Here is a 25,277-nt window from a genome sequence, read left to right on the forward strand (position 1 = left end):
TCACACAGGCGTAAACATCTCAGGTTGAATTTGAACTCTGGTTGTACTGACTCCAAGCCCCATAATTATATTCACTGTACTACCAGCTGCTCTGAATGACAAGTGCCATCCTTCTCCACTGAATTGCAACTCATTCTTAATGGTTTTTCTAGAGAATATATATATATATCCATTCGGGACTATATATCAATAAATTGGAGTCTTTTCTGCTTAATATTAGAATTTTTTTAAATTCCCTGCTCCCCCTCCCCAAAGAAGAAGAAAAAGAAAACTTTTTAGGATACTTTAATTGTTTTTTATTTGCCTTGCAATCTATTGCAATTTGGTTACTTTATTTTACTTAAACTGCTGGGAAGATCTGTTCTTGTTTCCAAAATGTGATTATGCTCAATTTGGGCCAAATGAAGTTTTGTAGCACCCTGCTCCTATAGATAACAAATTTCTGCCTCCTAAGCAAAGTTAAGGAAGATGAGCCTTCTAATCATTGCCCTGAAATCTCCAGAAACTGAGACGTTACCAAAAGGGATTATAAAAAAGGAAACTTGGTGAAGTCATCTTTGGTGCTTCTATCTTTCTAAGACCTCTGGAAGTTGCTACCCCAGACTAGCTGGTCTGGGGCGCAGGGCTCTGCACTGCCCCAATAGTGAGCGAAGAACTAATTTTGGTGCTTCTGCCACTCAATCTGTGATGTTACACCCTGCCTCTCCCCCTATCCCCACCCCGCCCTCAACCACCTGGGGATTCAGCTACCTTTCATCTCTTCCCACTAGTGAATCTATGATTGCAGGAGACCCAACTAGAATAGCAAACTGGAGAAACACCCTTGTCTCATTTGCAGCCTTCCTGAGCCCTCTACTGGCTACACAGAGTATCCTCCAATAAACCTCACCAGGATACACAGATTCTACGAGTGTGGCCTGTTTCTTCCTTGGGCATGTCAACTAACTTTTTACAAAATTATCAGTTTGGGAGGAAGTTATCTATAAATGTAGGAAGTACATTTAATCTGATTAAATTACCTTTTTCAATTATTTCCTATGGACACCCTTTTAGGATACCAATTCCCACTGAGAAGTTATGCATTAGGTCCTCTTCTTTTCTCTCTACACTTCTCACATTTGGTGATCTTATCTACCCTCAGTTTCAGCTATTATATTTATCTCCCCCAGACAACTCCCCAGGGCTCTACTCCCACATCTGCAACTCTTTTTATATTTATGTCTCACCAGCAACTTGTTTAACATTTAAAACCAAACTTATGTTTCCTTTAAATTGCCATTTCTAATCTTCCCATTTTGTTAATAACATCACTGATCTCCTAAGCTTTTCATGCTTAAAATATTAAATTAATTTTTGTCATTTCTGTCCTTAATTTCTAACCCTAATCCTCACATAAAATCAGTTGTCAAATCCTATTGATTCTTTGTCCTCAGGACTTGAATTACTTTCTGTGCTCATAGCCACCATCCTAGTTGAGGTCCTCATTTCATCCTGTTAGAAGCATTGCTGTCAGCTTCTAGCTGGTTTCCCTCTCTCAAGTCTCTGCTCTTGGTAATATATCCTTCATATCACTGTCAGAGTAAAAAACACAGCTTTTATGATATCACCCTCTACTGAAAACCTTCAGTGGTCTCCTTTGCTCACCAAATAAAGTCCAAATTCCTTATGCCTAGAAATCAAGGCCCTTCATAGTCAGTCTGGCCCCAACTACCTTTTCTAATCTTATTTCACTTCCTTTCATGTATTTTATGATACTGACCCTCTGAACTATTCTTCCCAAAACTTGTCTTGACCTTTATAGCTTTGTACATTTGCTCATGTTATGCCACATATTTGGAATGTACCCTATTCTCTTCCAACCTCATTCAGATTCTATAGATGGCACCTCCTCCATGAAGCTTTCTTTTATTCTTGTAGCCAGAAGGTATCTCTCCTTTCCTGAATCTCTCATACATAGTACTTTGTACTTCTCCTATGAACTTCTGTATTATGTTTTACATTATAATATTTGTTAATATGTCTTATCTTCCTTAAAATACTCAGATGGATCTGGGACCTATTGATATAGGTACCCCTTCCAGTGATGCCGATTGCAACTTCTTCCTGTCCACCCTGGATGGCTCTTATCCATTTCCTCTCAGAAATTTATTATAGAGGGTTCACTTCCTGTGCTAGGGGCCTTCTGTTCTCTCTCTTGACCAGTAAAGCACAAGGCCTGTCCATCTCAGCGTGTCATCCACATTCCTTTTTGGTTCATATATTTCTTTGGTAACATCTATTATCCTACTTCTCAAATATTATTCCTTATTTGTAATGTTTTGTAGTCTATTCCTACCAAATGTATTTCCATTGCCATATGTATTCCATGACTTCCTTGCATAAACCACCATTACTACTAGAACATATCTGCCGTACTAGTTTTCAAACTGATCAAGGGCAATGACAGTCTCTTATTTATTTATTTTTTGTATTTTTTAGGCAATTGGGGTTAAGTGACTTGCCCAGGGTCACACAGCTAGTAAGGGTCAAGTGTTTGGTCTGAGGCTGGATTTGAACTCAGGTCCTCCTGACTTCAGAGCCAGTGCTCTATCCACTGCGCCACCTAGCTTCCCCCAGTGTCTTATTTATCTTATTTATCTAGCACAGTATCTTGCACATACTAAATATTTGGTCAGTCAATCCATGGACAAGCATACATTAAGGGCTTACTGTGTGGTAGGCACTGGATTGGGCACCAGACAAAAATGAAATAGCCCCTGCCTTCAAAGAGCTTACATTATAGGGTTAGGTAAGGGAGACAGTATGTGTGTGTGTGTGTTTATGTATGTATATACAGAATGTATACCCCCAAAAATGCAAAATAGTTTTGGGAGAGAGAGCACTATTAGCTGAGGGAGCATTGAAGGCTTCATGTAGAAGGTGGTTCTCACACTAAATCTTGAATGAAACAAGGGATTCTAAGAGACTTTAAAAATCAAACATAGTGCATTCGAGGCACAGAATACCTAAGCAAAGGGATGAATATGAAAGATGGAGTTTATGTGTGAGGAATATCAAGAATAGCATACCTGGACCATAAAGCTTGTGAAAGGAAGTAATGTATAAAGGGTCTGAAAGGATAGATTAGGGCTTAGAAGCCATACAGAGGCATTGGAGTGTTTTGAGGAGAGGAGTGACATGATGAAACCTGCCCTTAAGAAAAATCATTTTGCAGCCAAGTAGAGGGTGGATTGGAGAAAGGGAACATTTGAGGTGGGGAGAACAATTAAGAGGCTATCACAGTCAAGGTGGTGGCCTTGTGAGTAATGAGGAGAGATTGGATTCAGGAGATATTGTAGAGGTAGAAATGACAAGATTTGTCAACTGATTGGATATATGGGGTCAGGGAGAGTGAGGACTCAAGGATGATGGAGACTTGCTCCATTAAATTGTAGTTAGGCACGTCTAAGGGAAGCCTGGTTTTCCTAAAGCCTTAACCAAGCACTTTGTTGCTGTAATCATGGCTCTGTTGTTCACCAGGTGGCAGTGTATCCTAATTGCAGGCAAAATGTGAAGAAAGAAGGAAATGGTACTTTGAAGCCTCTGCTTACAAACCCATATCTATAAGGAAATGAGTGTCCCATTGTATGAAAAGAAATTTGTATTAGAATTGCTTCATTAGAACCAAATTCGGTTTGGTTCACCAACTTTGATTTGGCTTTCACTCACACCTCCCAATGTAATCCTGTTCTCTTATTTGATCTCCTTCTAACTACCAACATTTTTCCTACTACTGCCATTAATATTTGGCCCGGAAAACACAAGCATCTGTTTATAATAAATATTATCAGAGATTCCTAATAAAGGTTTCAATACAAATTAAGCAGATATGATATAAAAAGTAGAACTGAACTATATTTGATTCCTTTTAAGCTCGTTGCTTGATTTCTTCAAAGTCTTGGTTGACTTATAACTTACCTAGTTATGTGAAATTTGTACTTTTTTCTCAGAATGTTCCAAAAGTCCAGCTTAGCTGGGAAAAAAAATGCCTGTTCTGTATTTTCCTCCATGTATATTTTACTGCATGTGGACAAAACTTTAAGTCAAAAGATATAGTTTTTGTGTATACCCTTTGACCCAGTAACACTACTACTAGATCTATATCCCAAAGAGATTAAAGAAACAAAAAATATATACAAAAATATTTATAGCAGCTTTTAGTGGTGGCAAGGAATTGGAAACTGAAGAGATATCCATCAGTTGGGGAATGGCTGAACAAGTTGTTGTATATGACTGTGACGGAATACTATTGTGCTATAAGAAATGACTAGTTGGGTGCTCTCAGAAAAACCTGGAAAGACTTTCATGAAAAGATGCAAAGTAAAATGGGCAGAACCAGGAGAACACTGTACACAGTAACCGCAATATTATATGATGATCTACCGTGAATAATGTAGCTATTCTCATCAATACAGCAATCCAAGACAATTCTGAAGGGCTTGTGATGAAAGCTGCATCCATCTCCAGAGAAAGAACTGGTAAAGCCTGAATGCAGATCGAAGATACTTTTTCTTTACTTTATTTTTGGTTTGTTTTTTTTCCCATCTGTTTTCTTTCACAGCATGACTTACATAGAAATGTGTTTTGCATGACTATGCATGTATAACATATGTCAATTTGGGGGAGAGGGAAAGGGAGGGAAAGAATTTGGAACCTAAAATTAAAAAAAAAAAGTTAAAATTGTTTTTACATGGAATTAAATTAAAAAAATTAAAATCCTCTCAGTGACCCCTCCAAAAAAATATAGTTTTTGTAACCTATTTTGTAGAGGCAGTACTAATATACTAATGTAGTTCCAGAAGAGAAAGTAACAAGGTCATGATGAGATCTCTTTTTCAAGTAAACAAAGTTACAGTTGTGTGCGTCTGTGTGTTTGTATGTCTGTTTTAGAGCAAAAGTATTTAATTTCCTTTTTTTTTGGTGGGGCAGTCAGGATCAAGTGACTTGCCCAGGGTCACACACCTAGTAAGTGTCAAGTGTCTGAGACCACATTTGAACTCAGGTCCTCCTGACTCCAGGGCCTGTACTCTTATCCTTTGTGCCACCTAGCTGCCCCTTGTTTTTTGGGGAGGGAGGAGTCATACAGAGCTAAGTGACTTGTCCAGGGTCACACAGCTAATAAATGTCAAGTGTCTGAAGCAAGATTTGAACTCAGGTCCTCCTGATTCCAGGGCCTGTGCTCTATCCACTGCTCCACCAAGTTGCCATCTAGGTTAATCCAGATAAATCACAGTAATTAAATAAAAGGGCAACAACAAATAGGTGGCATTCACATATAGATTTCAGAACAAACCTAGAGAAATGGAGTAATAGAAAATATATTTGACTTAGAACCAAAAGGCCTAGGTTTAAACATGGCTCCAAATCCAGTTATCTGAGTGACCAGGAACAAACTTCATCTTGCTGAATCTGTTTCTCCAGTCATAAAATGAGAATAATAATTTCATTAAATTATTTTTAAAAAATACTTTAATAGTATTTTATTTTTACCAATTACATGTAAAGACAATTTTTTAACATTAATTTTTTATAAAATGTTGAGTTCCAAATTTTCTTCCTCCCTCTCTTCCCTCGCTTCTCCCTAAGACAGTAAGCAATTTGATGTTATGTATGTGCAATCATGTAAAACATTTCCATAAAGTTGTGTAGTTGTGAAAGAAGAGTTTGTAAGAAAAAAATTATAATTTGCAAAAGGAAAAAAATAAAGTGAAAATAACATGTTTTGATTTGCATTCAGACTCCACCAGTTCTTTCTCTGGATGTGGATAGCATTTTCCACCATGGATCTTTTGGAACTGACTTGGATCATTGTAGAGGAGAGCTAAGTCAGTCATTGTTGATCATTGCACAATGTTGCCGTTACTGTGTATAATGTTCTCCTAGTTCTGCTCACTTCACTCACGAAGTTCTTTTGAGGAAAGTATTTTGCTAACCTTTAAGTACTTTATGAAGTTATTATAATAATAATAATGATTATTAGAAAGTTAATGTAAATTTATAACAAAGTGAGCAAATGGCAAACCAAAAGCTGAACTCAGAAATCTTGCCTCTTAATTAATTTCCTGTCTTTATTCCTTTACAGGAGAATCTTTCTAGAACATTTTCTTCTAGGCCCATAGTGTAGACTACCTTTCTGATATTTTAATAACGAAATTTCATTGAATAGGACTCAAAATAGAGACCTGCCTTAACCTCAAATTTTTTTAACTAAAAAGTGTTATGTCATATAGTGACAGTAAGGAAAAACAGATATAAATCCCAAATGCTGTACTGGTATTCACAAAATATTAAAAGATTAAGAGATAGCACTCCTATGCATTGTGCATATTCATTATTAAAGATTTACAGAAAGACATGGAAAAAAAATCACCTAGGATGACAAGACAAGACAAGACAAGGGAGGAGATGCATTCTATACGGGTGGAAGAAGTATTTACAAGACTGTGATCATGGATCCACCCTGGTTTAGAAATATATTGAGACCTCAAATAATACCAAGTATTCAGAGGGGTTTTCTTGGGTGCCATGCCATCCATCATTCATATTGTGAGATGATACATAGCCCTTTGAAAATCTCTTTCTCATTTCTGGCTTCTGTGAAGCCTATAGCATTATCATAGCTATAACAGGTGTGATTACAATTTCCTGTTAGCTGACAGACTTGGTGATGTCAGAGGCAGGATAGCATGAATTTTAGAAATAAAGAAGGAAGGACTCTGCCTCTCTAAGTATGAAATTTATGTCAGGCAAACTATGCAACATAGGTATTGGGTCTCAGTTTATAGAGATGTTGATCAAGGGAGTTTCTCTTGGTCAATTTGATAAGCATCTCTCTCTCCCTATGGAATATAAACATGCCTATTTGGCACTATATTAAGAAGACAACACACTAACTCATAATTGATTTTAATGGTTTGTGATTGTTCCCAGGATGATCTTGCCAACAGACCTGCTGAGCTTTTTTCAGACTTCATCTTTTCCTTTACATCTTTCTTCTGGAGTACAGCAAAGCTGACGGGGTAGAATTTTCCCCTCTAATTTCTTCTCTACCTCTCCACTCCTCCAGCAAATAATGTTAACTCATGGCAGGAGTATATGATAAGCTGCTTTTACTTGCTTAGGTGGCCTGAGGAGAATTCCTGGCCTCAGATTCCTGGCCATCTTCTGCCTTTCTGAATTGCTTTCTTAGCATAAGTCAAAGACCAGGGACATAATGGACTTTCTTAGCCTAAAAGATGGCAGCATTCAGTGACAATAAGAGTTCCTACAGAAACTCTTGCAGAAGCAGACATGTGCTTGCCCATTTGGCCTAAGAGAGGAGTTCATTGATAGTGTTCCTGAACCCTAATCTCCTTTGTAGAGGAGCATGGATCTTGATTTCCTGGGCAGGGTCAATCCCGGAATCTATCCTAGTTACTGATTTCTTGGACAATGCTAACTTAGGGGTAATTGACAACCAGCGGCCCTAAGACACTGAGAAGAAACCAAAGGTGTTTCATGGATACAGGAGGGTATTGGTAATTGGTCATGAACAACAAATAACTATAATGATAAAAACTAGATTAAAACTATCCACTGTGATCTGAATTATTTAGAATATCAGTCTAAATTATTAGTTTTCAAATGGAGAACATTTAATGAGTGCTATCGTCCTATCACTGGAGCTCCAAAGCTGCTCCCCTCTTTCCTATCTACCCAATAATAATAATAACCAACATTTAGTGCTTTTTTAAATAATTTTTTCACTCTCCTAGCTGTCCTCCCAAATGAGAAATAAAGAAAAAATTCTTTACAAATATGTATAGTTAAATATTCTCATTGCTCATGTCAAAAAATACGTATCTCAATCTCTAAGTTCACTAGGACTCAGGAGGTAAGTGGCATGTTCCATTATGAGACCTCTTGAATTGGAGTTGGTTACTATAAAGGCAACTAGCTGATACAGTGAGTGGGTCAAGCACTGGGCCTAGAATTAGGAAGGTCTGTGTTTTAGTCTTTTTTTTTTCTTCAGTATTTTTTTGGGATCTCCTTTAGCAAGCTGTTGACTCATTTTTCATGATTTTCTTGTATCACTCTCATTTCTCATCCCAATTTTTCCTCTACTTCTCTTTCTTGATTTTCAAAATCCTTTTTGAGCTCTTCCATGGCCTGAGACCAATTCATATTTTTCTTGGAGGCTTTGGATGTAGGAGCTTTGATTTTGTTGTCTTCTTCTGGTTGTATGTTTTGATCTTCTTTGTCACCAAAGTAAGATTCTATAGTCTGAGTATTTTTCTGCTGTTTGCTCATTTTCCCAGCCAATTACTTGACTTTTAAACTCTTTGTTAAGGTAGGGCTCTGCCTGCAGTGTGGAGGGTGTACTGTCTCAAACTTCAGGGGGTGTGTGCAGCTGTTTTCAGAGATACTTCTAGGGACCTGTAAATTTTCAGTTCTTCCATGATGCTATGATCAAGGGTGAGATGTTTACTCCTCTCCTGGCCTGTGCTCCGGTCTCTGAGTGACCACAAGCACTTGTGAGGGACTGTCTGATGTTGGCAACTGCCAGGTGGGTGCTGTGGCAAGATTAGGGTAAGATCTGGGTATTTGGAAGTCGAGGCAGGGGCTGTGGTAGGCGGAGTTGTGGTGAACTGGGATGGGCTGGGTACGGAGAAGCCCTGAGGCAGTGGGCAGTGCCATGTGAGATAAGCTGGGTGCAAGGAAGTAACTGGAGCATGTGCTCATGAGGCAAGGGGTGGTGCCACGTGGGAGTGGGACGGCAGAGGACAAGTTCCCTTTGCTTAGTCCCCTCCCTATATGCAACGTCAACCCCAGACGCCTCCTTCCTGTGACCTTCCTGACTTCCTGGGTCCCTTTGTGTAGCACCGACCCCAGACGCTTCCTTCCTGTGTCCTTCCTGACTTCCTAGGTCATGTACTCTGTCTATGCACTAATCCCATATGCCTCCTTCCTGTATCCGGTCCTAGCCTCCTACATCACTCCCTCTCCCTTGGTGTGCTAAACTCAGACAGCCCCTTCCAGTATCTGACCCTACAATCATTGGCTAGTAAGCGGGCTGGGGAGGAGGGGCTAGGTAGGTATTTAGGAACGAGCGTGGTCAGATCACGCGCTCTTTTTTTGCTCCTGCTCTGTTGCTCTGGCCTTCCTGCTTGGCCTTGCTGTGATGGCTTGCTGTGATGGCCTCTGAATAAAGCTCTGGTGTTGGCGCCTCCTGATGGCTCGTCTCTGTGTGTTTATCCGGTTGAGGACCGAAGACTGGTGAGTGAGTATGACTCTGGCAGCCTGCTCCTTATAGGAGGAGTGTTCGGCGCAGCCGGCATAAGGTCGGCGCGGCCGGTACAAGCACTCTTTTCTGCCTTGGAACTGTGAGGAGGATTCCCTCTCCACAACCACCACCACAAACTCCTCCACGCTCTCCTCCTTGCCCCAGGACCGCCACCCAGGACTGCAAACCAGCGGCTGCCGCAGTGACTGATAATGGAATTCTTGGCCCACAGATGGTGGGGGGGATCAAGTGACTGATCAGAAGGGGACTGCAGGGATTTCTTTGCTGGCGCTGAGGCAGGATTCTCTCGCTTTGCCCATGCTTGGATCTGGGTCGCAGTCTCAGCGCTGGGGTAGGACCATGCTCCCCTCTCATCCAGGTCTAACAGACCTTTCCTACTGACCTACTAAGTATGTCTTTGGTGCTTGTGGGTTGAGAAGTCTGGAAACCACCACAGCTGCCAGTGATTCAGTCCCCTGAGGCCTGCTCTGGGTTTGCTGGGGCCCTGTCTGTTCTGGCACATTTTGCGCTGGACTGTACTTGTCTCTCAGACTGGTGCAATAGACCTTTCCTATTAACCTTCCAGGTTGTCTTAGGCTGGAAATTTGTTTCACTCTGTCATTTTTTGAGTTCTGCTGCTCTAGATTTTGTTTAGACGCATTTTTACAGGTATTTGAAGAGGTTTGGGGGAGAGCTCAAGCAAGTCACTGCTTTGTTTGCCTCAATTTCATCATCTGTAAAATGAGGGTAGATATAGTACCTAGCCATCAGAATTGTTGGGAGGATCAAATGAGATATATTGGCAAAGTGCTTAGCCCAATACCGGGCACAAAGCAGGCTCTTAACAAATGGGTTTTTTTTTTATTGTATTGATCAGTCTTTCATGTTTGTCTTCCCAATATAGTTGCTATTGTATAAATTGTTCTCCTAGTTAGATTTATTTCACTCTGCTTCAGATTATATAAAATCATCCCAGATTTCTATGAAACTACCCCCTTTACCATTTCTTATAGTACAATAGTATTCTATCATATTTGTATACTATAATTGGTGGGTACCCCCGCAGTTTTCAATTGTTTGTCGAGCAGAGAGAGCTACTATAGTTTTGTACATCCTCAGAGTTTATCTTAAGACTAGTCCCTCAATCTACCTGCTCTGTTATTTACCCCTCATCCTTCACCTTTCCCTGTTGAATGAAATGTATTTCTATACCCAAACATGTATTTTTTCCTTCCTTTGACCAGTTCAGATGAAAATAAAATTCAAGTGTCAGCTGCTTCCCTCACTCTCTTCTCCATGTTCATATAGACTTCTACTTGTGCACCCCAATTATGTGAGGTAATTTTCTTATCTTTCTCTCTTTTCTCCCCTAATGTGTTCCTATACCCCTTCCTTTCCATTCTTCTTTTAAGATCATCAAAACCTAATAGAATGATTCCCAGGTCTTCTACCTAATTAGGCTCCCATCATAACTCCTGATGATAGGGTTCTGAAGGAACACATTTATCATCTATCTATATTAGAATGTAAATAGTTTATTGTTTAATCTCATGATTGCTCACTCAGGTTTGTCTTTTTATGTTTCTTGACTCTTATGTTTGCACTTCAGAGTTTCTATGCAGCTCTGGTCTATTCATCAAGAATGCTTGGAAGTATTTTTCCATTAAAAATCCATTTTTCTCTCTGTAGAATTACACTCCCTTTTTTCTGGGTAAGTTATTTTTGGTTGTAAGCCTATCCTCTTTGTCTTCTGAATTATCATACTTCAAGCTCTCTGCTTCTTTTTAGTGGCAGCAGATAAATCTGGTTATGTGAAGTATTCAGGGAGAACTAGTTCCTCTGGTGTGAGAGCTGCTGAGCCTTTTCAGGCCTGCTTATCCACCTTTGGTGTCCACTTGCCATCCAGCTTTCATCTGTGGTTCCAAGAAACTATAGTGTGCGCAATGGCCACACCCCAGTAAAACCATCTTGTCAGATAGGCTAAAACAGGTTGACTGTAACTGACAGGCCTCAAAGGTGTTGGTGAGTTAATGAGGTGTCTGCCCCAAGCATGTGAAGACTTCCCCAGGTAGATGTGAACATTTTGTTTCCACAGGCCATGAATGTGGCAGAAGCAGGTGCTATGGAGCACTTCGAGCTTGGTCAGATGCCAAAGACACCAAGGTCATCCACTACATCCAGAGCCATTGCTAGTTGTCTTGACTTTTATCTAGTTACTGGGCTCCAATGATTCTGGAAGAGAAAATGAGGCCAACAACTTGATGCAACTCTACCTTATTTAAATCCAATGTATGCACTAGTCAAAAGACATCACCCATACCATTTTACTATTTTACTATATCATCATTTTGTTATTTATTATTTTATTGTTACTGTTTTACCTACCTTGAAGTCCTGTGGTAACAGGCCAGTGACAAAGCAGCAGGTGTGGATATACTGTGAGCTGTAGTCACAACCCTGCACACAGACAGCACAGGCTGTCTTCTCAGTAGACTGAAGCATTCGTGGTATTCAGCAGTTTTCTGGGAATCTGAGTAGCCTTCTTAAGGACCTCACAGCTCCTGGCATAAGGAAAGAGCTAGAAAAGGTGCCCTAAAAATTGTTTGCTTCACCTACCCCTGGCCTTCTTCCCGTAGCAAGTGGGGATCCCACCCTGCAGTTGAAATACAAAAACACATGCAAAATTTTTGTGAAAATGATTCCACTTATCATTGGCACATGGAACGTGCACACACTTATGGATAATAAGAAATCCAGTAGACCTGAAAAACGAACAGCTCTTGTACAAGAACTCAGCAGGTGTCACATACAAATAGCAGCCCTGAGTGAAATAAGGCTGGCAAATGAAGGCTAGTTTACTGAAGTTGGAGATGGATATGCATTTTTCTGGAGTGGCCTCGATGATGGGGAACATTGTGAAGCTGGGGTAGGTTTTGCATCAAATCTAATCTAGTCAACAAATTTTTATGCTTCCCAAAAGGAGTAAATGACAGACTCATGACAATGGGATTGCCACTTGGAGGAAAGTGCTGCTCCACCATCATCAGTACATATGCTCCCACCATGCTGAACCCTAATGTGATCAAAGAAAAATTTTATGAAGACCTGGAGACCCTTATCATCAACATGCCTAAAGAAGACAAGTTTGTAATTCTGGGTGACTTTAATGCCAGAGTAAGCATAGACTATCAAATATGGCAGAGTCCTTGCAAGGAATGAAGTTGGAAACAGCAACAGCAACAGTCACTTACTACTGAAAACTTGAGCATCTCATAACCTTAACACCAACACTGTCTTCCTAAACACACCTAAACACAACAAAACTTCATTGATGCACCCTCACAACAAACATTGGCATTTAATAGACTATGTTATTGTAAAGAGACGAAACAGACAGGATGTAAGAGTGATGAAGGTGATATCTGGCACAGAGTGCTGGACCAATCACAGACTCATCCTCTCCAAGCTAACATTCGCATTCAAAAAAGCAGCACTCCAAGGCATGACAACTATCAAAAGGCTTTTGACATCAATAAATCAGAGTTCTTGGCCTCTTGGGAAGTCTGCATGGGCATACATCGTGGGCCTCCAGCATTGTTGAGTACGATGGAAGCTGTTGGGAGGAGCAAGAGGTTCCAGCCACTGCCTCAGAATCTTTCTGGGGAACAAAATGTACAAGCTTTTGTTTTGTTACATTTTGTTTTTTGAAAGCAATGAGAATATTTGCAGCCCTAAGTCACTGATAGATTTTTTTTCCTTAAGAAAAAAGGCAAGGTAGAGGCCCAAGCCCTTTATTCTCCCTTTATCATTTGCCATTTGGTGGTATATAGAATTAGATTTATTAAATGAGAAATTAGGGTAAAGAAGTCACTGAGGTAAACAAAAAACTGGAAACAAAGTGGGTGTCAAATAGTTGGAGAATAACTGCAAATTACTGTGTTATTTGAATGTAAGATTGTTGTTGAATAGTATGTGGTTGTGGCATAAGAAACAACAGTGAAAGGCAGAATGGCATAGTGGATAATAATTAATAATAATAGCCTTTATACATAGCTTTAAAATTTACAAAATAGTTTACAGATATCTCATTTGATCCTCACAATAACTCAGGGAGATGGGTGCTATTATTATTCCTGTTTTATAGATGAGGAAACTGAGGCTGGCAAAGGTTAAGTGACTTGCCTAGGGTCACACTGCTTGTAAGTATCTCAGGCATGATTTGAACTCAGGTTTTCCTGATTCCAGGTCCAGCACTGTATCCCATTGTTCTGCCTAGGATAGCTTGCTAGCTTTTGATGAAATCCTGCCTCTGATATATGATGACATGTAACCTCTCAGTGCTCCACACAGGGCCAAATGCAGATCTAGATTCTCTCAGGAACTTCCTTTGCCAATAAAATCACAAGTGTGGTTCAAAGATAAAAGGACAAATATGAAGAGTGCAGATACATTGGGGAAAACTTACCTATACTGATGCAGAGCAATCCTTGGCAAGTAGAGGCAAGAAAACAATATACACTGTTTCCACAATAATGGAAAAGGAAAATAGCACTTAGACATTAGAATTCAAATAGACCCAATGACCAATCTTGAGAACTGATGATGAAGCCCTATTAACCTCTCATTAGACTCCAGGTGCTGCTGAATGAGACATGTAGCCTCTCAGACGGGGTCAGTATGTCGGTCTTACCTTATTGTTCTACTCCTTTGTTAGAAGAGAAAATTGGAAGGAGCGGTTTTCAGGAATGACAATAATGTTAAAAAATATAAGTAAAATGTTTGTCTAAAAAAGTTTTTGACACCATTCCATATCTACTTGATTGAAATCAATAGGACATTTTGGCAACTATTCAGAATATTTGCTCTTATTCACACTATTTATTTGGATTTGTTATTCACATGAATATAATCATCTCTATCATTACTGTTGTTGTTATTATTTAACTATAAACAGATCAAATAGGTTTCCAGTGAATTTACAACCGTATTACCCTGGCAATGGTGTTGCTAAGCAAGGAATCCAAATCTATTTGCCAACCCAAATCAAGGAAGCCTGGATTTTTTTCCCTCCAGATCTTCTAGGAGTCATTTTGAGACACATTGAGCTTCTACTGGAGAGCTAGTTTGAGACCTTAGAAAAAGAATTGAATTGGGAATTTTTAAAAACCTAAGTTGTAGTTATAATTCTGCCACTAATTAGCTGTGTGACAATGAGCAAAACACTTAACTCTCTGGACATCAATTTTGTCATCTGTAAAATGAGAGATTGGAATAACTGATCTCTATGAGACCTAAGCCGTAATAATTCTAATGCCATTCTAATACTGATTCCAAAAGATTAAAAAAATGTTCAAATCTTTAAAAACAAAGCATAAGACTTGAACAAGAAAATTCACATTTGAACTTTTCTTTTTTCTATCATTGGTCCTACATAGCAACAGAAGAATTATCAAAATGACTGTCTGCTTTTATTTTTCCTTTTACTTTCAGGATATTGGAGGAAACAGCTGGATCATATCTTTGCTCATCTCAGAAGTTATACCCAGAACAACCCTAGCTTCAGGGCTTTAGTTGGAGAACCAAGGATGGGAAAGGTAAGGAAATATAGTATAGAATACGTAGAACAAAAGGGCAGGACAAGAAATAGGAATAAAATTATGATTTTTTTTTTTTTTAGCACTTCTAGGTCCTGTTGGCCTAATTAGTAGAAACATCTAGGTAACTTTTTTGTAACTTTCCTAGAAACATGATACATGACTAAACATCATAATTTGTTGTCTGTACACTACTAAAGATGAGAGAAAGAATGCATTGAAGAAAAGAATTTTTCCTACAATGTATTAATTCCCAGCATTTTTATGCCCTATAAATCCAGCCAAGAAAAGCATAAAAGATCCAGGAATCATGGATTGTTAGACTCTACCAGGATCTGCTCCACTCTGGTTGAAAGAGTTTTTTGGTTGTTGTTTTGTTTTGTTTTTCCAAGCAGAGTAAAGATGTTAGAGGTTCATTTAATCTAAGTCCTTAGTCAGAGTATTCAGCCTGCAGCTATAAGCACCTCATCTATAATCTTGTCAAAGCTTTTCCATCAAGCAAGGTTAGGCAGACTCAGCATGGGAGCTGACCAAAAAAAAAAAAAAAAAAATAGCCAGGTGTTGCTGAAAATGATCATGATGACTCAGATAGAGAGCCCTTCCCTCTGAGTCAGCATAGAACCCATATCCAGTATAAGGAGAAGACCAGTAACTTCAAGGTGCCCAAAATTGCTTGTCTAGCCTTGTTGCCTGAATAGTCAGTGAATTATTTAATAGCAAATATATGCATTACTAGAGAGGCCATGTAAGGTTGGGCTAAAGTTTAGAGGCAGCTTACAACTGAGTGTAAGGCCCATCTCTATGTATACCTATTGTGTGACCCTAAACAATTCAATGCTCAGGGGGCAGCTATGTGGCTCAGTGGATAGAGTGCTGGACTGGGAATCAGTAAGACTCATCTTCCTGGGTTCAAATCCAACACTTGTGAGCTGTGTGACCCTGGGCAAGTCTATTAATCCTGTTTGCCTCAGTTCCTCATCCTTGAAATGAGCTGGAGAAGGAAATGGCAAACCACTCAGTATCTTTGCTAAGAAAACCCCAAATAGGGTCACAAAGAGTGGGGCACAACTGAACAACATGATATTCTACATTGGTAGATGAGCTTCCTTACCTGGAGTTCTCTAAACCTATGAAATCATAGATACAGACTTCTCTGGACTCCAATTCCCCCCCCATCCCAAAAACAAATTATATTACTAGAGTGTATTTTCCTTGATGGCTGTTTAAATTTTATCTTTGTATCCTCCAGGATACAAACTATATGTGCTTTGTATTGAATTGGAATATATTGGTTGAATTGAATAACACCACCAAATTTGATTAAATATAGAACAGATTAATAGAAATGTCATTTTCCTAACCTTCAAAGGGAAAATCCTACCAAAAAAAAGAAGGAAAAACAGTATTTTATATGTAAGAAATAAAAGTTAAATTACAGAGCCTTAAGCAGTTTTCCATTTGTCCAAGAAGCTAGAAAACCAAAGTTAAGGTGATAACCTGTATTTAAGTGTGTTGTAGACAGTACTTGAAGGCTACAACTTCACCTTGATATATTGTGAAACTGGGAGAAAATAATCTTCAGGCTCCTCTGAGATCTCATAAAGAGTGGTTATTACCAGTCAAGTGACATCAATTCAATCAAATGCATTTCCAAAATAACATACATAGAAAATCATTCATTTATAACTTTCAGCATTCTATACTAACCACATCTAAAACTCAGTATAGATCAGAGTGGAGAACCTGCTGCCTCGAGGCCACATGTGGCCCTCTAGGTCTTAAAGTGTGGTCCTTTGACTAAATCCAAACTTCACAGAATAAATCCCCTCGATAAAACGATTTGTTCTGTAAAACTTGGACTCAGTCAAAAGGCTGCACCCAAGGACCTAGAAGGCCACACGTGGTCTTGAGGCCAGAGGCATATCCTGGTTCTGCTCCTTACTACATGCTTAATCTTGGACAGGTCACTTAACTTCCTTGGGCTTCATTTCCTCATCTGTCAAAGAAGGAATTTGGATTAGTTATCTCTTAAATATTTTTAACACTAAATTATACAAGTCCCTAGAGCACAACTTCAAAAGCTGCTATGTGTGCACAATGGAAGTTCTTATAGAATCAGGCCTAGAAGTCACCTCAAGAGCTTTAGTCCATTCCTGTGACAAAATAGGAGGATATCACAACTATTTTATATATTGTTGTTTAGTTGTTTTTAGAAATGTCTGACTCTTTGTGACCCCATTGGGGTTTTCATGGCAAAGATACTGGAGTTGTTTGCCACTTCCTTCTCCAGCTCATTTTATAGATGAAGAAACTGAGTCAAACAGGGTTAGGTGACTTGTACAGGGTCACACAGTTTGATGAATGAAAACCTGAGAGACAGAGTTCCTGGGTAAATAATAATCAATTTATTAATTAGAGTAGCTGGCAATCAATAAATTGATGGCCAGTGGTTTCTTTTAGTAACCAAAGACCCCAACGGAGACCCTGAAATGCCTTCAATCCCTTCTGAAAGGGAACTCTTCTGACAAATGAAACTCAATCCTGATTGGTGGACATTTAACAAAGAGGTGAACCTCTGGCTAGTTTTCTCCTTCATGAGATATCCACCTTTAGCAGTTCTCAGACTGCACTCCCTTTTGGACAGCACAATGCATTCCCCTTAAATGGTGAACTATTGGCTTCATGATACTTCAGACAATCATACCTGAAATCAGACTCAGAACAATATCAAATTGTAGTCCCATGAGATTTTATCTCAAATAGCAAGATTTCACAAGTAACAGTTTAGGGCTAGGTTCTTCTTCTCATGTTCCAGTACATAGTTAACAGTGACCAATATAAGGTCACTTCCTTTTTTAAGTTAAGATTAACCACATTTTAGAGTCTTTACACACACAGTGAATATCTAATATTTGACTCAAAACCTCTGAAAAATTCTGACTATAGTAAACCTTCGATCTGTATTGCCTATTTATGCCAAAGGAAGATTGAGGTATTTGAATTGTAAGGTCTTTTACTACTAAGCTGGCTTAAACATGTAACTGCAATACTGACTATCAAGAGGTAAAGTTTCAAAATTTTTCATAAGTGATGGTCAAATAATCTCAAATGAAACTCTTTACTATAAGCAAATTTGCAAATTTTCTTGCTTTGGCTGGAAGAGATCCCAGTTTCTCACACTTAAGTGCTTCAGAATTTTATCACATGCTGTCAGCAGGGCTGATAAGATCTTATAAACTTGATCAAGAAGAAAATCCCAAGGAACCTCAGAGATAAGGATAACTTAAGATGTCTATGCTACTTTTCTTCCAATAGTACGTTATAATTGTTATCCTCTTTAAAGCAAATATACCCCATTAAATATTAACAGCTTTCCAACATTTTGACCACATTGATTTAACAGCTTAATTCATAGCCTAACAGCATCCATATTAAAAAAAAAAAGTTATTTTTTCAACAGCATTTCAGAAACAATGATTTCCCAAACTTATATTTTACAATATAAAAAAAATTTAGAAACATAATAACATACATGATATCATGTATCTAAAACATGAAACAAAACTTATTACCAGTCAAGTGACATCAATTCAATCAAATGCATTTCCAAAATAACATACATAGAAAATCATTCATTTATAACTTTCAGCATTCTATACTAACCACATCTAAAACTCAGTATAGATCAGAGTGGAGAACCTGCTGCCTCGAGGCCACATGTGGCCCTCTAGGTCTTAAAGTGTGGTCCTTTGACTAAATCCAAACTTCACAGAATAAATCCCCTCGATAAAACGATTTGTTCTGTAAAACTTGGACTCAGTCAAAAGGCTGCACCCAAGGACCTAGAAGGCCACACGTGGTCTTGAGGCCGGAGGTTCCTCAACCCTGGATAGAGTAATCCAGTATGGAGTAATTATGTAATAATAATCATTAACATTTACATAGTACTTACTATATGCCAGACACTCTGTTAAGCGCTTCACAATTATTGTATTATTTGATCCTCATAACAACGCTGGGAGGTAGATGCCATCGTTATCCCATTTTATACACATGAGGGAACTGAGGCAAACAGGTGAAGTGACTTACTAAGGATCACAATTTCTGAGACCAGATTTTAACTTGGGTTTTCTGATCTATGTTGTTTTCTAAGCATGTCTCCTTACTACCAGCATCAAATATATCTTTCATTAAGCTCTAATTTACCACAATTATCTTGGTAGGAGAACACATCTCACTTAAATGTGACAAAAAACAAATTCATTATTGGATTTATATTTACAAATGGCATCATATAGTCTCAGTTTTCCCAAGGGCCATCACCTGCCAGCATTTCCAATTTCTTTTTTTTTAAATTATTTTTAGTTTTCAATATTCACTTCCATAAGCTTTTGAGTTTTAAATTTTCTCTCCCTTCCTTCCCTTCCCCTCCCCAAGATGGCATGCAGTCTGATATAGGCTCTACATATACATTCCTATTAAACACATTTTCACATTAGTCATGTTGTGAAGAAGAATTAGAACCAATGGGAGGAACCACAAGAAAGAAGAAATAAAACAAAACAACAACAGTAAAAAAAGAGAGCAAATAATATGCTTCGATCTACATTCAGACTCCATAGTTCTTTCTCTGGATGTGGACAGCATTTTCCATCATGAGTCTTTTGGAGTTGTCTTAGATCCTTACACTGCTGAAAAGAAACAAGTCTGTGAAAGTTAGTCATCAAACAACGTGGCTGTTACTGTGTGCAATGTTCTCCTGGTTCTGCTCATTTCACTCAGCATCAGTTCATATAAGTCTTTACAGGTTTTTCTAAAATCTGCCTGCTCATCATTTCTCATAGCAGAGTAGTATTCCATTACATTCATATACCACAATTTGTTCAGCCATTCCCCAATTGATGGGCATCCCCTCAATTTCCAATTCTTGGCCACCACAAAAAGAGCTGCTATAAATATTTTTGTACATGTACATCTTTTCCCCTTTTTTATAATCTCCTTGGGATACAGACCTAGAAGTGGTATTGCTGGGTCAAAGGGTATACAGTTTTGTAGCCTTTTGGGCATAGTTCCAAATGAGCCTTTCAAATTTCAAAGATTTCATAGGAAGAGAAAGCATGGGCAGATTGCTATCTACTCCAGAGTTGTCAAACTCAATTAAATAATGGGGAAATGTTAAACAAAATAAATAAAAATGGAATTCAACACAAAAAACTGTTTCAGTTAGCTCATGTCCAGAGAGAGAAAAAAAATTCATGGTGGTATACTATATCCATCTCCCCATAACTTTTCTTTCTTTTACTTTAAAATCACCCAGTGAGCCACCCCACCCAGCTTAAATCCTCTAGTCTTTATTTCCCCATCATATCCCAGACTATCTATAGAACTAATCTTCACTCCACTGAATTTTTCCTTTACAATTTAGCATAAGTTTTTATTATTCAAAACGAATTAATTGAAAGACCGTTGCCTTTGGAGTTCTTAACAGCTAACAAATGTGTGATCAATTCCAATACCTTTTAGTGACTTTGCTTCTAGTTTACCTAAACAATTAAGTTCTGTTATATTATTCACAGAAGAAATAGAGGGGTAACACAAAATAGCCTTCTAGATTAAATTTTACTTAATTTTAAATTGCTCCCTGATTTAAACAAGTTTCTCTCTTTTCATGGGAAAGAAAAACTTAATAATAGGTAGTTCTTAAGAACCAGATAAATTTGAACTGCAAATTGCAGGCCTATTTTTTTTTCCTCTTTTCTCTGATCAGCAAAGTCACCTTCTTTCCTTGCACTAAAATAATAAATAACTAATAAAATAATAAATAAACTCTATAGGGAAAGAGTGATAAAAGGTCTAAGCACTGTTTTCACCTAACTTTTACAGTTTTATTCTTATTTTTCCTTAAAATAAATTCTACAGAGTGGTACTCCAAAACTCACTGAAACATTTCAACATTTATAGAAACATTAAAACCATAATTTGGAAATTCACAGTAGAGAAATTTCAGTCACAGATTTAGTCTCTAATTAGGTTACAATGCCATAAATTCCTGCAGATTGGGAACAAACCTTCCCTGCCTTCTTGTCTGTCTCTTGTCTGCCTCCCCAACTTGGCCAGATTTAGAAATGCAGAGAGAGAGAGACTATCTTTCTGAAGACTTTGAAGGTTCCTCAGTGGGGCAGCTAGGTGGTGCAGTAGGTAGAGCACTGGCCCTTAAGTCAGGAGGACCTGAGTTCAAATCCAACTTCAGACCAAACACTTGACGCTTACAGCTGTGTGACCCTGGGCAAGTCACTTAACCCCAATTGCCAAAGGGAAAAAAAAAAGAAAGTTCCTCAGAAAAAGTTTCCACATTTTGCACTTTTCTCTTTGGCTAATCAAGCCACAGGAAGAAGTTAATTTGATTTACCAAGACACAAAACACAGATAATACAATAAGAGAGACACATAGATGTATTTGCTGGCACTTTCCTTCTTATCTCCCACTGAAAGTTTAATCAAAAAGTGCACACAAATTTTCTGAAAGTAGTCGCAAAGCCTTTAATTTACAATAATGGAAAGTTGCTTCTTTGGGCCAGCTCAGGAACCCATCAAGATTTTTTTATATTTTAGACCAGTCTTTACCCAGTTTGAGAGCTATATTCTTAGTTATCTCCTATGTAGAAATCCATCTTTACCCAATTTGAGTTCTGTTCTTAGTTATCTGGTATTGAATGGGAAGTTTTCCCTGTTCTAAGGCCAATAAGAACCTCCCCAAAGGAATATCCATGTGCCTACTAGAGCTAGCCCCCATGGAACCCTCACTTGTGGACTACTCACCTCTATGAAGATCTGTCTGGATGTGGTTCTGGAGGACATGGAGGTCCAGGGATGGGACGTCCTTCACTGAGGAAGTCCATCAGTAGAAAACGTATCAAAGCACGCTAGGGTGTTCCTTCAGCAAATGTCCAGTAAGTCACACAGAGACTTGCAGTCTCAGTCCTTTCATTGGTCACTGTAACTGTTGCAGTGGAATAAAAGATAAATAAACAAATAGTTACATTCAGACAATGATTTATTTAGCAATGCATTCAGTTGCAGAAACAAACCAGGACCAAAGTTCTTGGTAGTCAAGGATAATGGCCATTGATTTCTATACAGTTAGTATTATAATTGGAGGGAATGAAAAGCAGGATTATACGTATTAAAACACCTGATTTCCTATTGGTAGAGAAGATCAGGGGACAGTGAGTTGAGAAGGAAAAGAATAATTTTGTGACGTTCCTCAAGTTGGATGACCTTTGGGAGGAAGAATAATCTTATGACTTCTCCAAAATCAGATGACTTACAAGCAGCTGAAACTAACTTCACAAAAGGGTGAATAAAGGCAAAATAGAATCGCTAATGCTATTTTTTAATGTAACCTCATATACCTCTTTGACGCTATATTTTAAGTCACTTTTTACACTCCATGCCATTCTGTGGTAATATGCTGCATCCTATTTAGGTACTACTATTACTATTTCAATCTTTATTTCTCTTCACAAAAACTTGTTAATACATCTGAACAGAAGGCTGCTTAATATGACTTGGGGATTGTGGTTTTGAGATCCCCTGATCTTGTCTATTCATTGCCCTGACAGCACTAAGATATATTAAAAATATCTTGGACAAATTATCTCTCTTACTATTGAATATTATATGGTCTACCTTTGTTAATTTATTGTTTATAATCTCATAGATAAAAATCTTAGCAAATAGATACATAATCTAATCCTTCTATTTTTAGACAAGTCAATTTAACAGAAACAATTAAGTGATTTCTAAGATCTAACCACTATGTTGCCAGTATTTCTCCTGGGCTCTGTCCTTTCACAAATGAGGAGATATCCAGTTATTAACTAAAATTAAGTATCTAAGGATCCACAGGCAGATACAGCTCAAAGTCCCTAATATTCTAGGCTATTTTTCATGAGACTCAAACAGTTGTGAATGTCTCCTTTATGTGTGTATATGTTTTTTTTAATAGCTTCTCTCAGCAACAATCCATGAAGATGATTATGCAGTCAGTATCAGGCTGAATTACATGAAAATCATAAAGGTGAGTGAGAAGAGTCAGATTTAAAAAAAAAAACCTAAGTTTGGAGATCTATTTATTTCATTATTTTTGAGTTAAAAATTCATGGGAGTGCTTCCACTTGTCTTTATACATTTTTAAGATTTACAATAGGCAAGCCACTTAATAGTATAGAACTGAAAAATAGACTAAACCTAGACATTGGATCTCAGGTAGGCATCTGACTAGGTAAAATACTTAAGGGGGAATAACCCAGAACTCATCTTGAAGCTTTTTTCAGCATTTTGCCACTCCATGGGATTCAGAAGATGTTCATCTTTTGCCACTGCAATACAAAGTATTGTAAAGGTTGAAGATCTTATTTTAATTAAAAAAAAAAAACCATAACCCCACCAGCAACACCCTGTAGCCTTTTGTTCTCTTCTGGATATAATTTCTTCATTACAGTGTCTTGCCTGTGGATGATACAGTAAATGAATTTCCTGTGTGGTGCTACTATATCTCAGTAACCTTACCTTGTAATCCTTTTAAAATTCCAAAGCAACTGTTTCCTCAGTAGCTACATTTTGACAGTTGCTCCATAAAACATTGTTTTTATTAAAGAAGTAATTTGCTATTGAGACTATTATCTTCTCTAGTATATCTTTCCTTTCACATCTCACAAAAAAAAGTAATTCTTTGTATATTTCAGTTTTGAAAAAGAATCTAGCAAATATAACAACCTAAAGCATGTTAGGGACAGCTAGGTGGCACAGTGGATAGAGTGTCAGGACTGAAGTCAAAAAGACTCATCTTCATGAGTTCAAATCTGACCTCAGACACTTACTACTTGTGTGATCCTAGCAAGTCACTTAACCCTGTTTGCCTCAGTTTCCTCATCTATAAAATGAACTGGAGAAGAAAATGTCAAACCACTGCAGTATCTTTGCCAAGAAAACCTCAAATGGGGTCACAAAGAGTCAGACACAATTGAAACAACTCAACAACAGTAACAAGAAGGAATCATGTTAGACACATTTGTACTTTTCATCCAACTCTGTGGGAAGCAAACTTCCCACACTGTGTAATTTTCTACACATTTCTTCTAATTTTCAACAACGTTTTCTATACATCTTCCAAAAGTATTTTCTGACAAAGGATCGATTTTTAGTTTGGCACAGTATTGTTTTCCGTGTATCATTTCAGCCATTTTTACTATGGCAATAAGCATATGAGTTTCTCCAGTGGTATCTGACTTTTGTCTTTCTGTATTAAATAAGAAACCTCAAAAAGAAAAAAAGACTCATAAACATTTATCTTCAGTGAAATTTGGTATGGCACTGGATTATTACATGACTTTGAATAACAATGGAAAAGTTATTCATGACTATGAATGTTTTTTTAAATAACTTGCTAATTGTAATGGTTTTGTAGTATCATTAATTACTTAAGGTGAGATTAACTATTAACAGTGGATATAAACCCATATTTAATATCATAATTTTGATAGTTTCAAATTGTTTGGGCTTACTTTTTATCAGTTCTGATTTAATCTTTATTGTTTTTACTTTGTAACGTGCCTCATGAAGGGCTGCCGCTAAGACTAGAAGAGTCAGCTCTGCCATTTTCTTGATGTTGGTAATGTTGTGCTCCCATTATTAGTATGTCCTTAAACCTATGGTTTCTTTGCAAAAAATCTTTTAAAGCAACATATCCATTGTGTGATATGTAATTTAGTTAAAACTAAATAATGAAATCTATAGATTCACTTAACCAAATGTATGTAAATTCAATCCATTACACTGAAAATAAATGAATGAGGATGTCACTGTCAACCCTGTCATTTTGTGGAACTCCATTCTTCCCTTAAAATACTTCATATACTGTATATAACGCTTATCCATCTGACATATGGACAAAGTGAGGTCACCACTGTGATTCTGTGTAATAAATGTTAGTAAAGCTTCCTTTCTTTTTTAAAAAAAAATAGGAAATATATAAATAGAAGCTCTAATTTTTTTTTCTTATACCAAAGTGAATCATTTTGAGCACCCTCAGTAGTTTTCACCCTGGAGAACACTGGTCTATGCTATGTCATGCAACTGGATGGCCAATTCAATGAGTTAGGATAACACTGCAGATGTGCTGGGCCTAGAATTGAATCACGAGATAAGAAAACATCCTAGATTATATTTGGAAAATTGTGCAGTTCTTTCAGTGACCCTAAGATGCTCAATGAAACAAAAATGCATTTTTTAAACAACAACCTTCTTCTGGTAATATATTGCTACAAATCATGGAACATTACAGTCAGTAAAGAGTCAGAATTATATGTAACCCAGATAGG

At 37.8% G+C, this 25,277-nt stretch overlaps 1 protein-coding gene and 1 long non-coding RNA gene across 3 annotated transcripts in view; one reads left to right on the plus strand and one right to left on the minus strand.

The window, feature by feature from the left end:
• DZANK1 (double zinc ribbon and ankyrin repeat domains 1) overlaps positions 1-25,277 on the plus strand; it is a 110,836-nt gene that overhangs the window by 62,692 nt on the left and 22,867 nt on the right. The window contains exons 14-15 of the mRNA XM_027840442.1: positions 14,792-14,895; positions 22,904-22,975. Of these exons, the coding sequence (XP_027696243.1) occupies positions 14,792-14,895; positions 22,904-22,975 (176 nt within the window). The remainder of the gene's footprint in view (positions 1-14,791; positions 14,896-22,903; positions 22,976-25,277) is intronic.
• LOC114026720 lies at positions 10,817-22,166 on the minus strand. Of its 2 annotated transcripts, XR_003567149.1 has the most exons (4): positions 22,088-22,166; positions 21,715-21,895; positions 11,687-11,954; positions 10,817-11,533 (listed from the first exon to the last, which is right to left on the minus strand). It is a non-coding gene; the product is annotated as an uncharacterized LOC114026720 (long non-coding RNA). The 2 variants fall into 2 exon arrangements; XR_003567148.1 differs by lacking the exon at positions 22,088-22,166 and having other exon boundaries at positions 21,715-22,044.

The sequence above is a fragment of the Vombatus ursinus genome, unplaced genomic scaffold (genome assembly GCF_900497805.2).
Source record: "Vombatus ursinus unplaced genomic scaffold, bare-nosed wombat genome assembly UNPS02014841.1, whole genome shotgun sequence".
Classification (NCBI taxonomy): Eukaryota; Metazoa; Chordata; class Mammalia; order Diprotodontia; family Vombatidae; genus Vombatus; species Vombatus ursinus.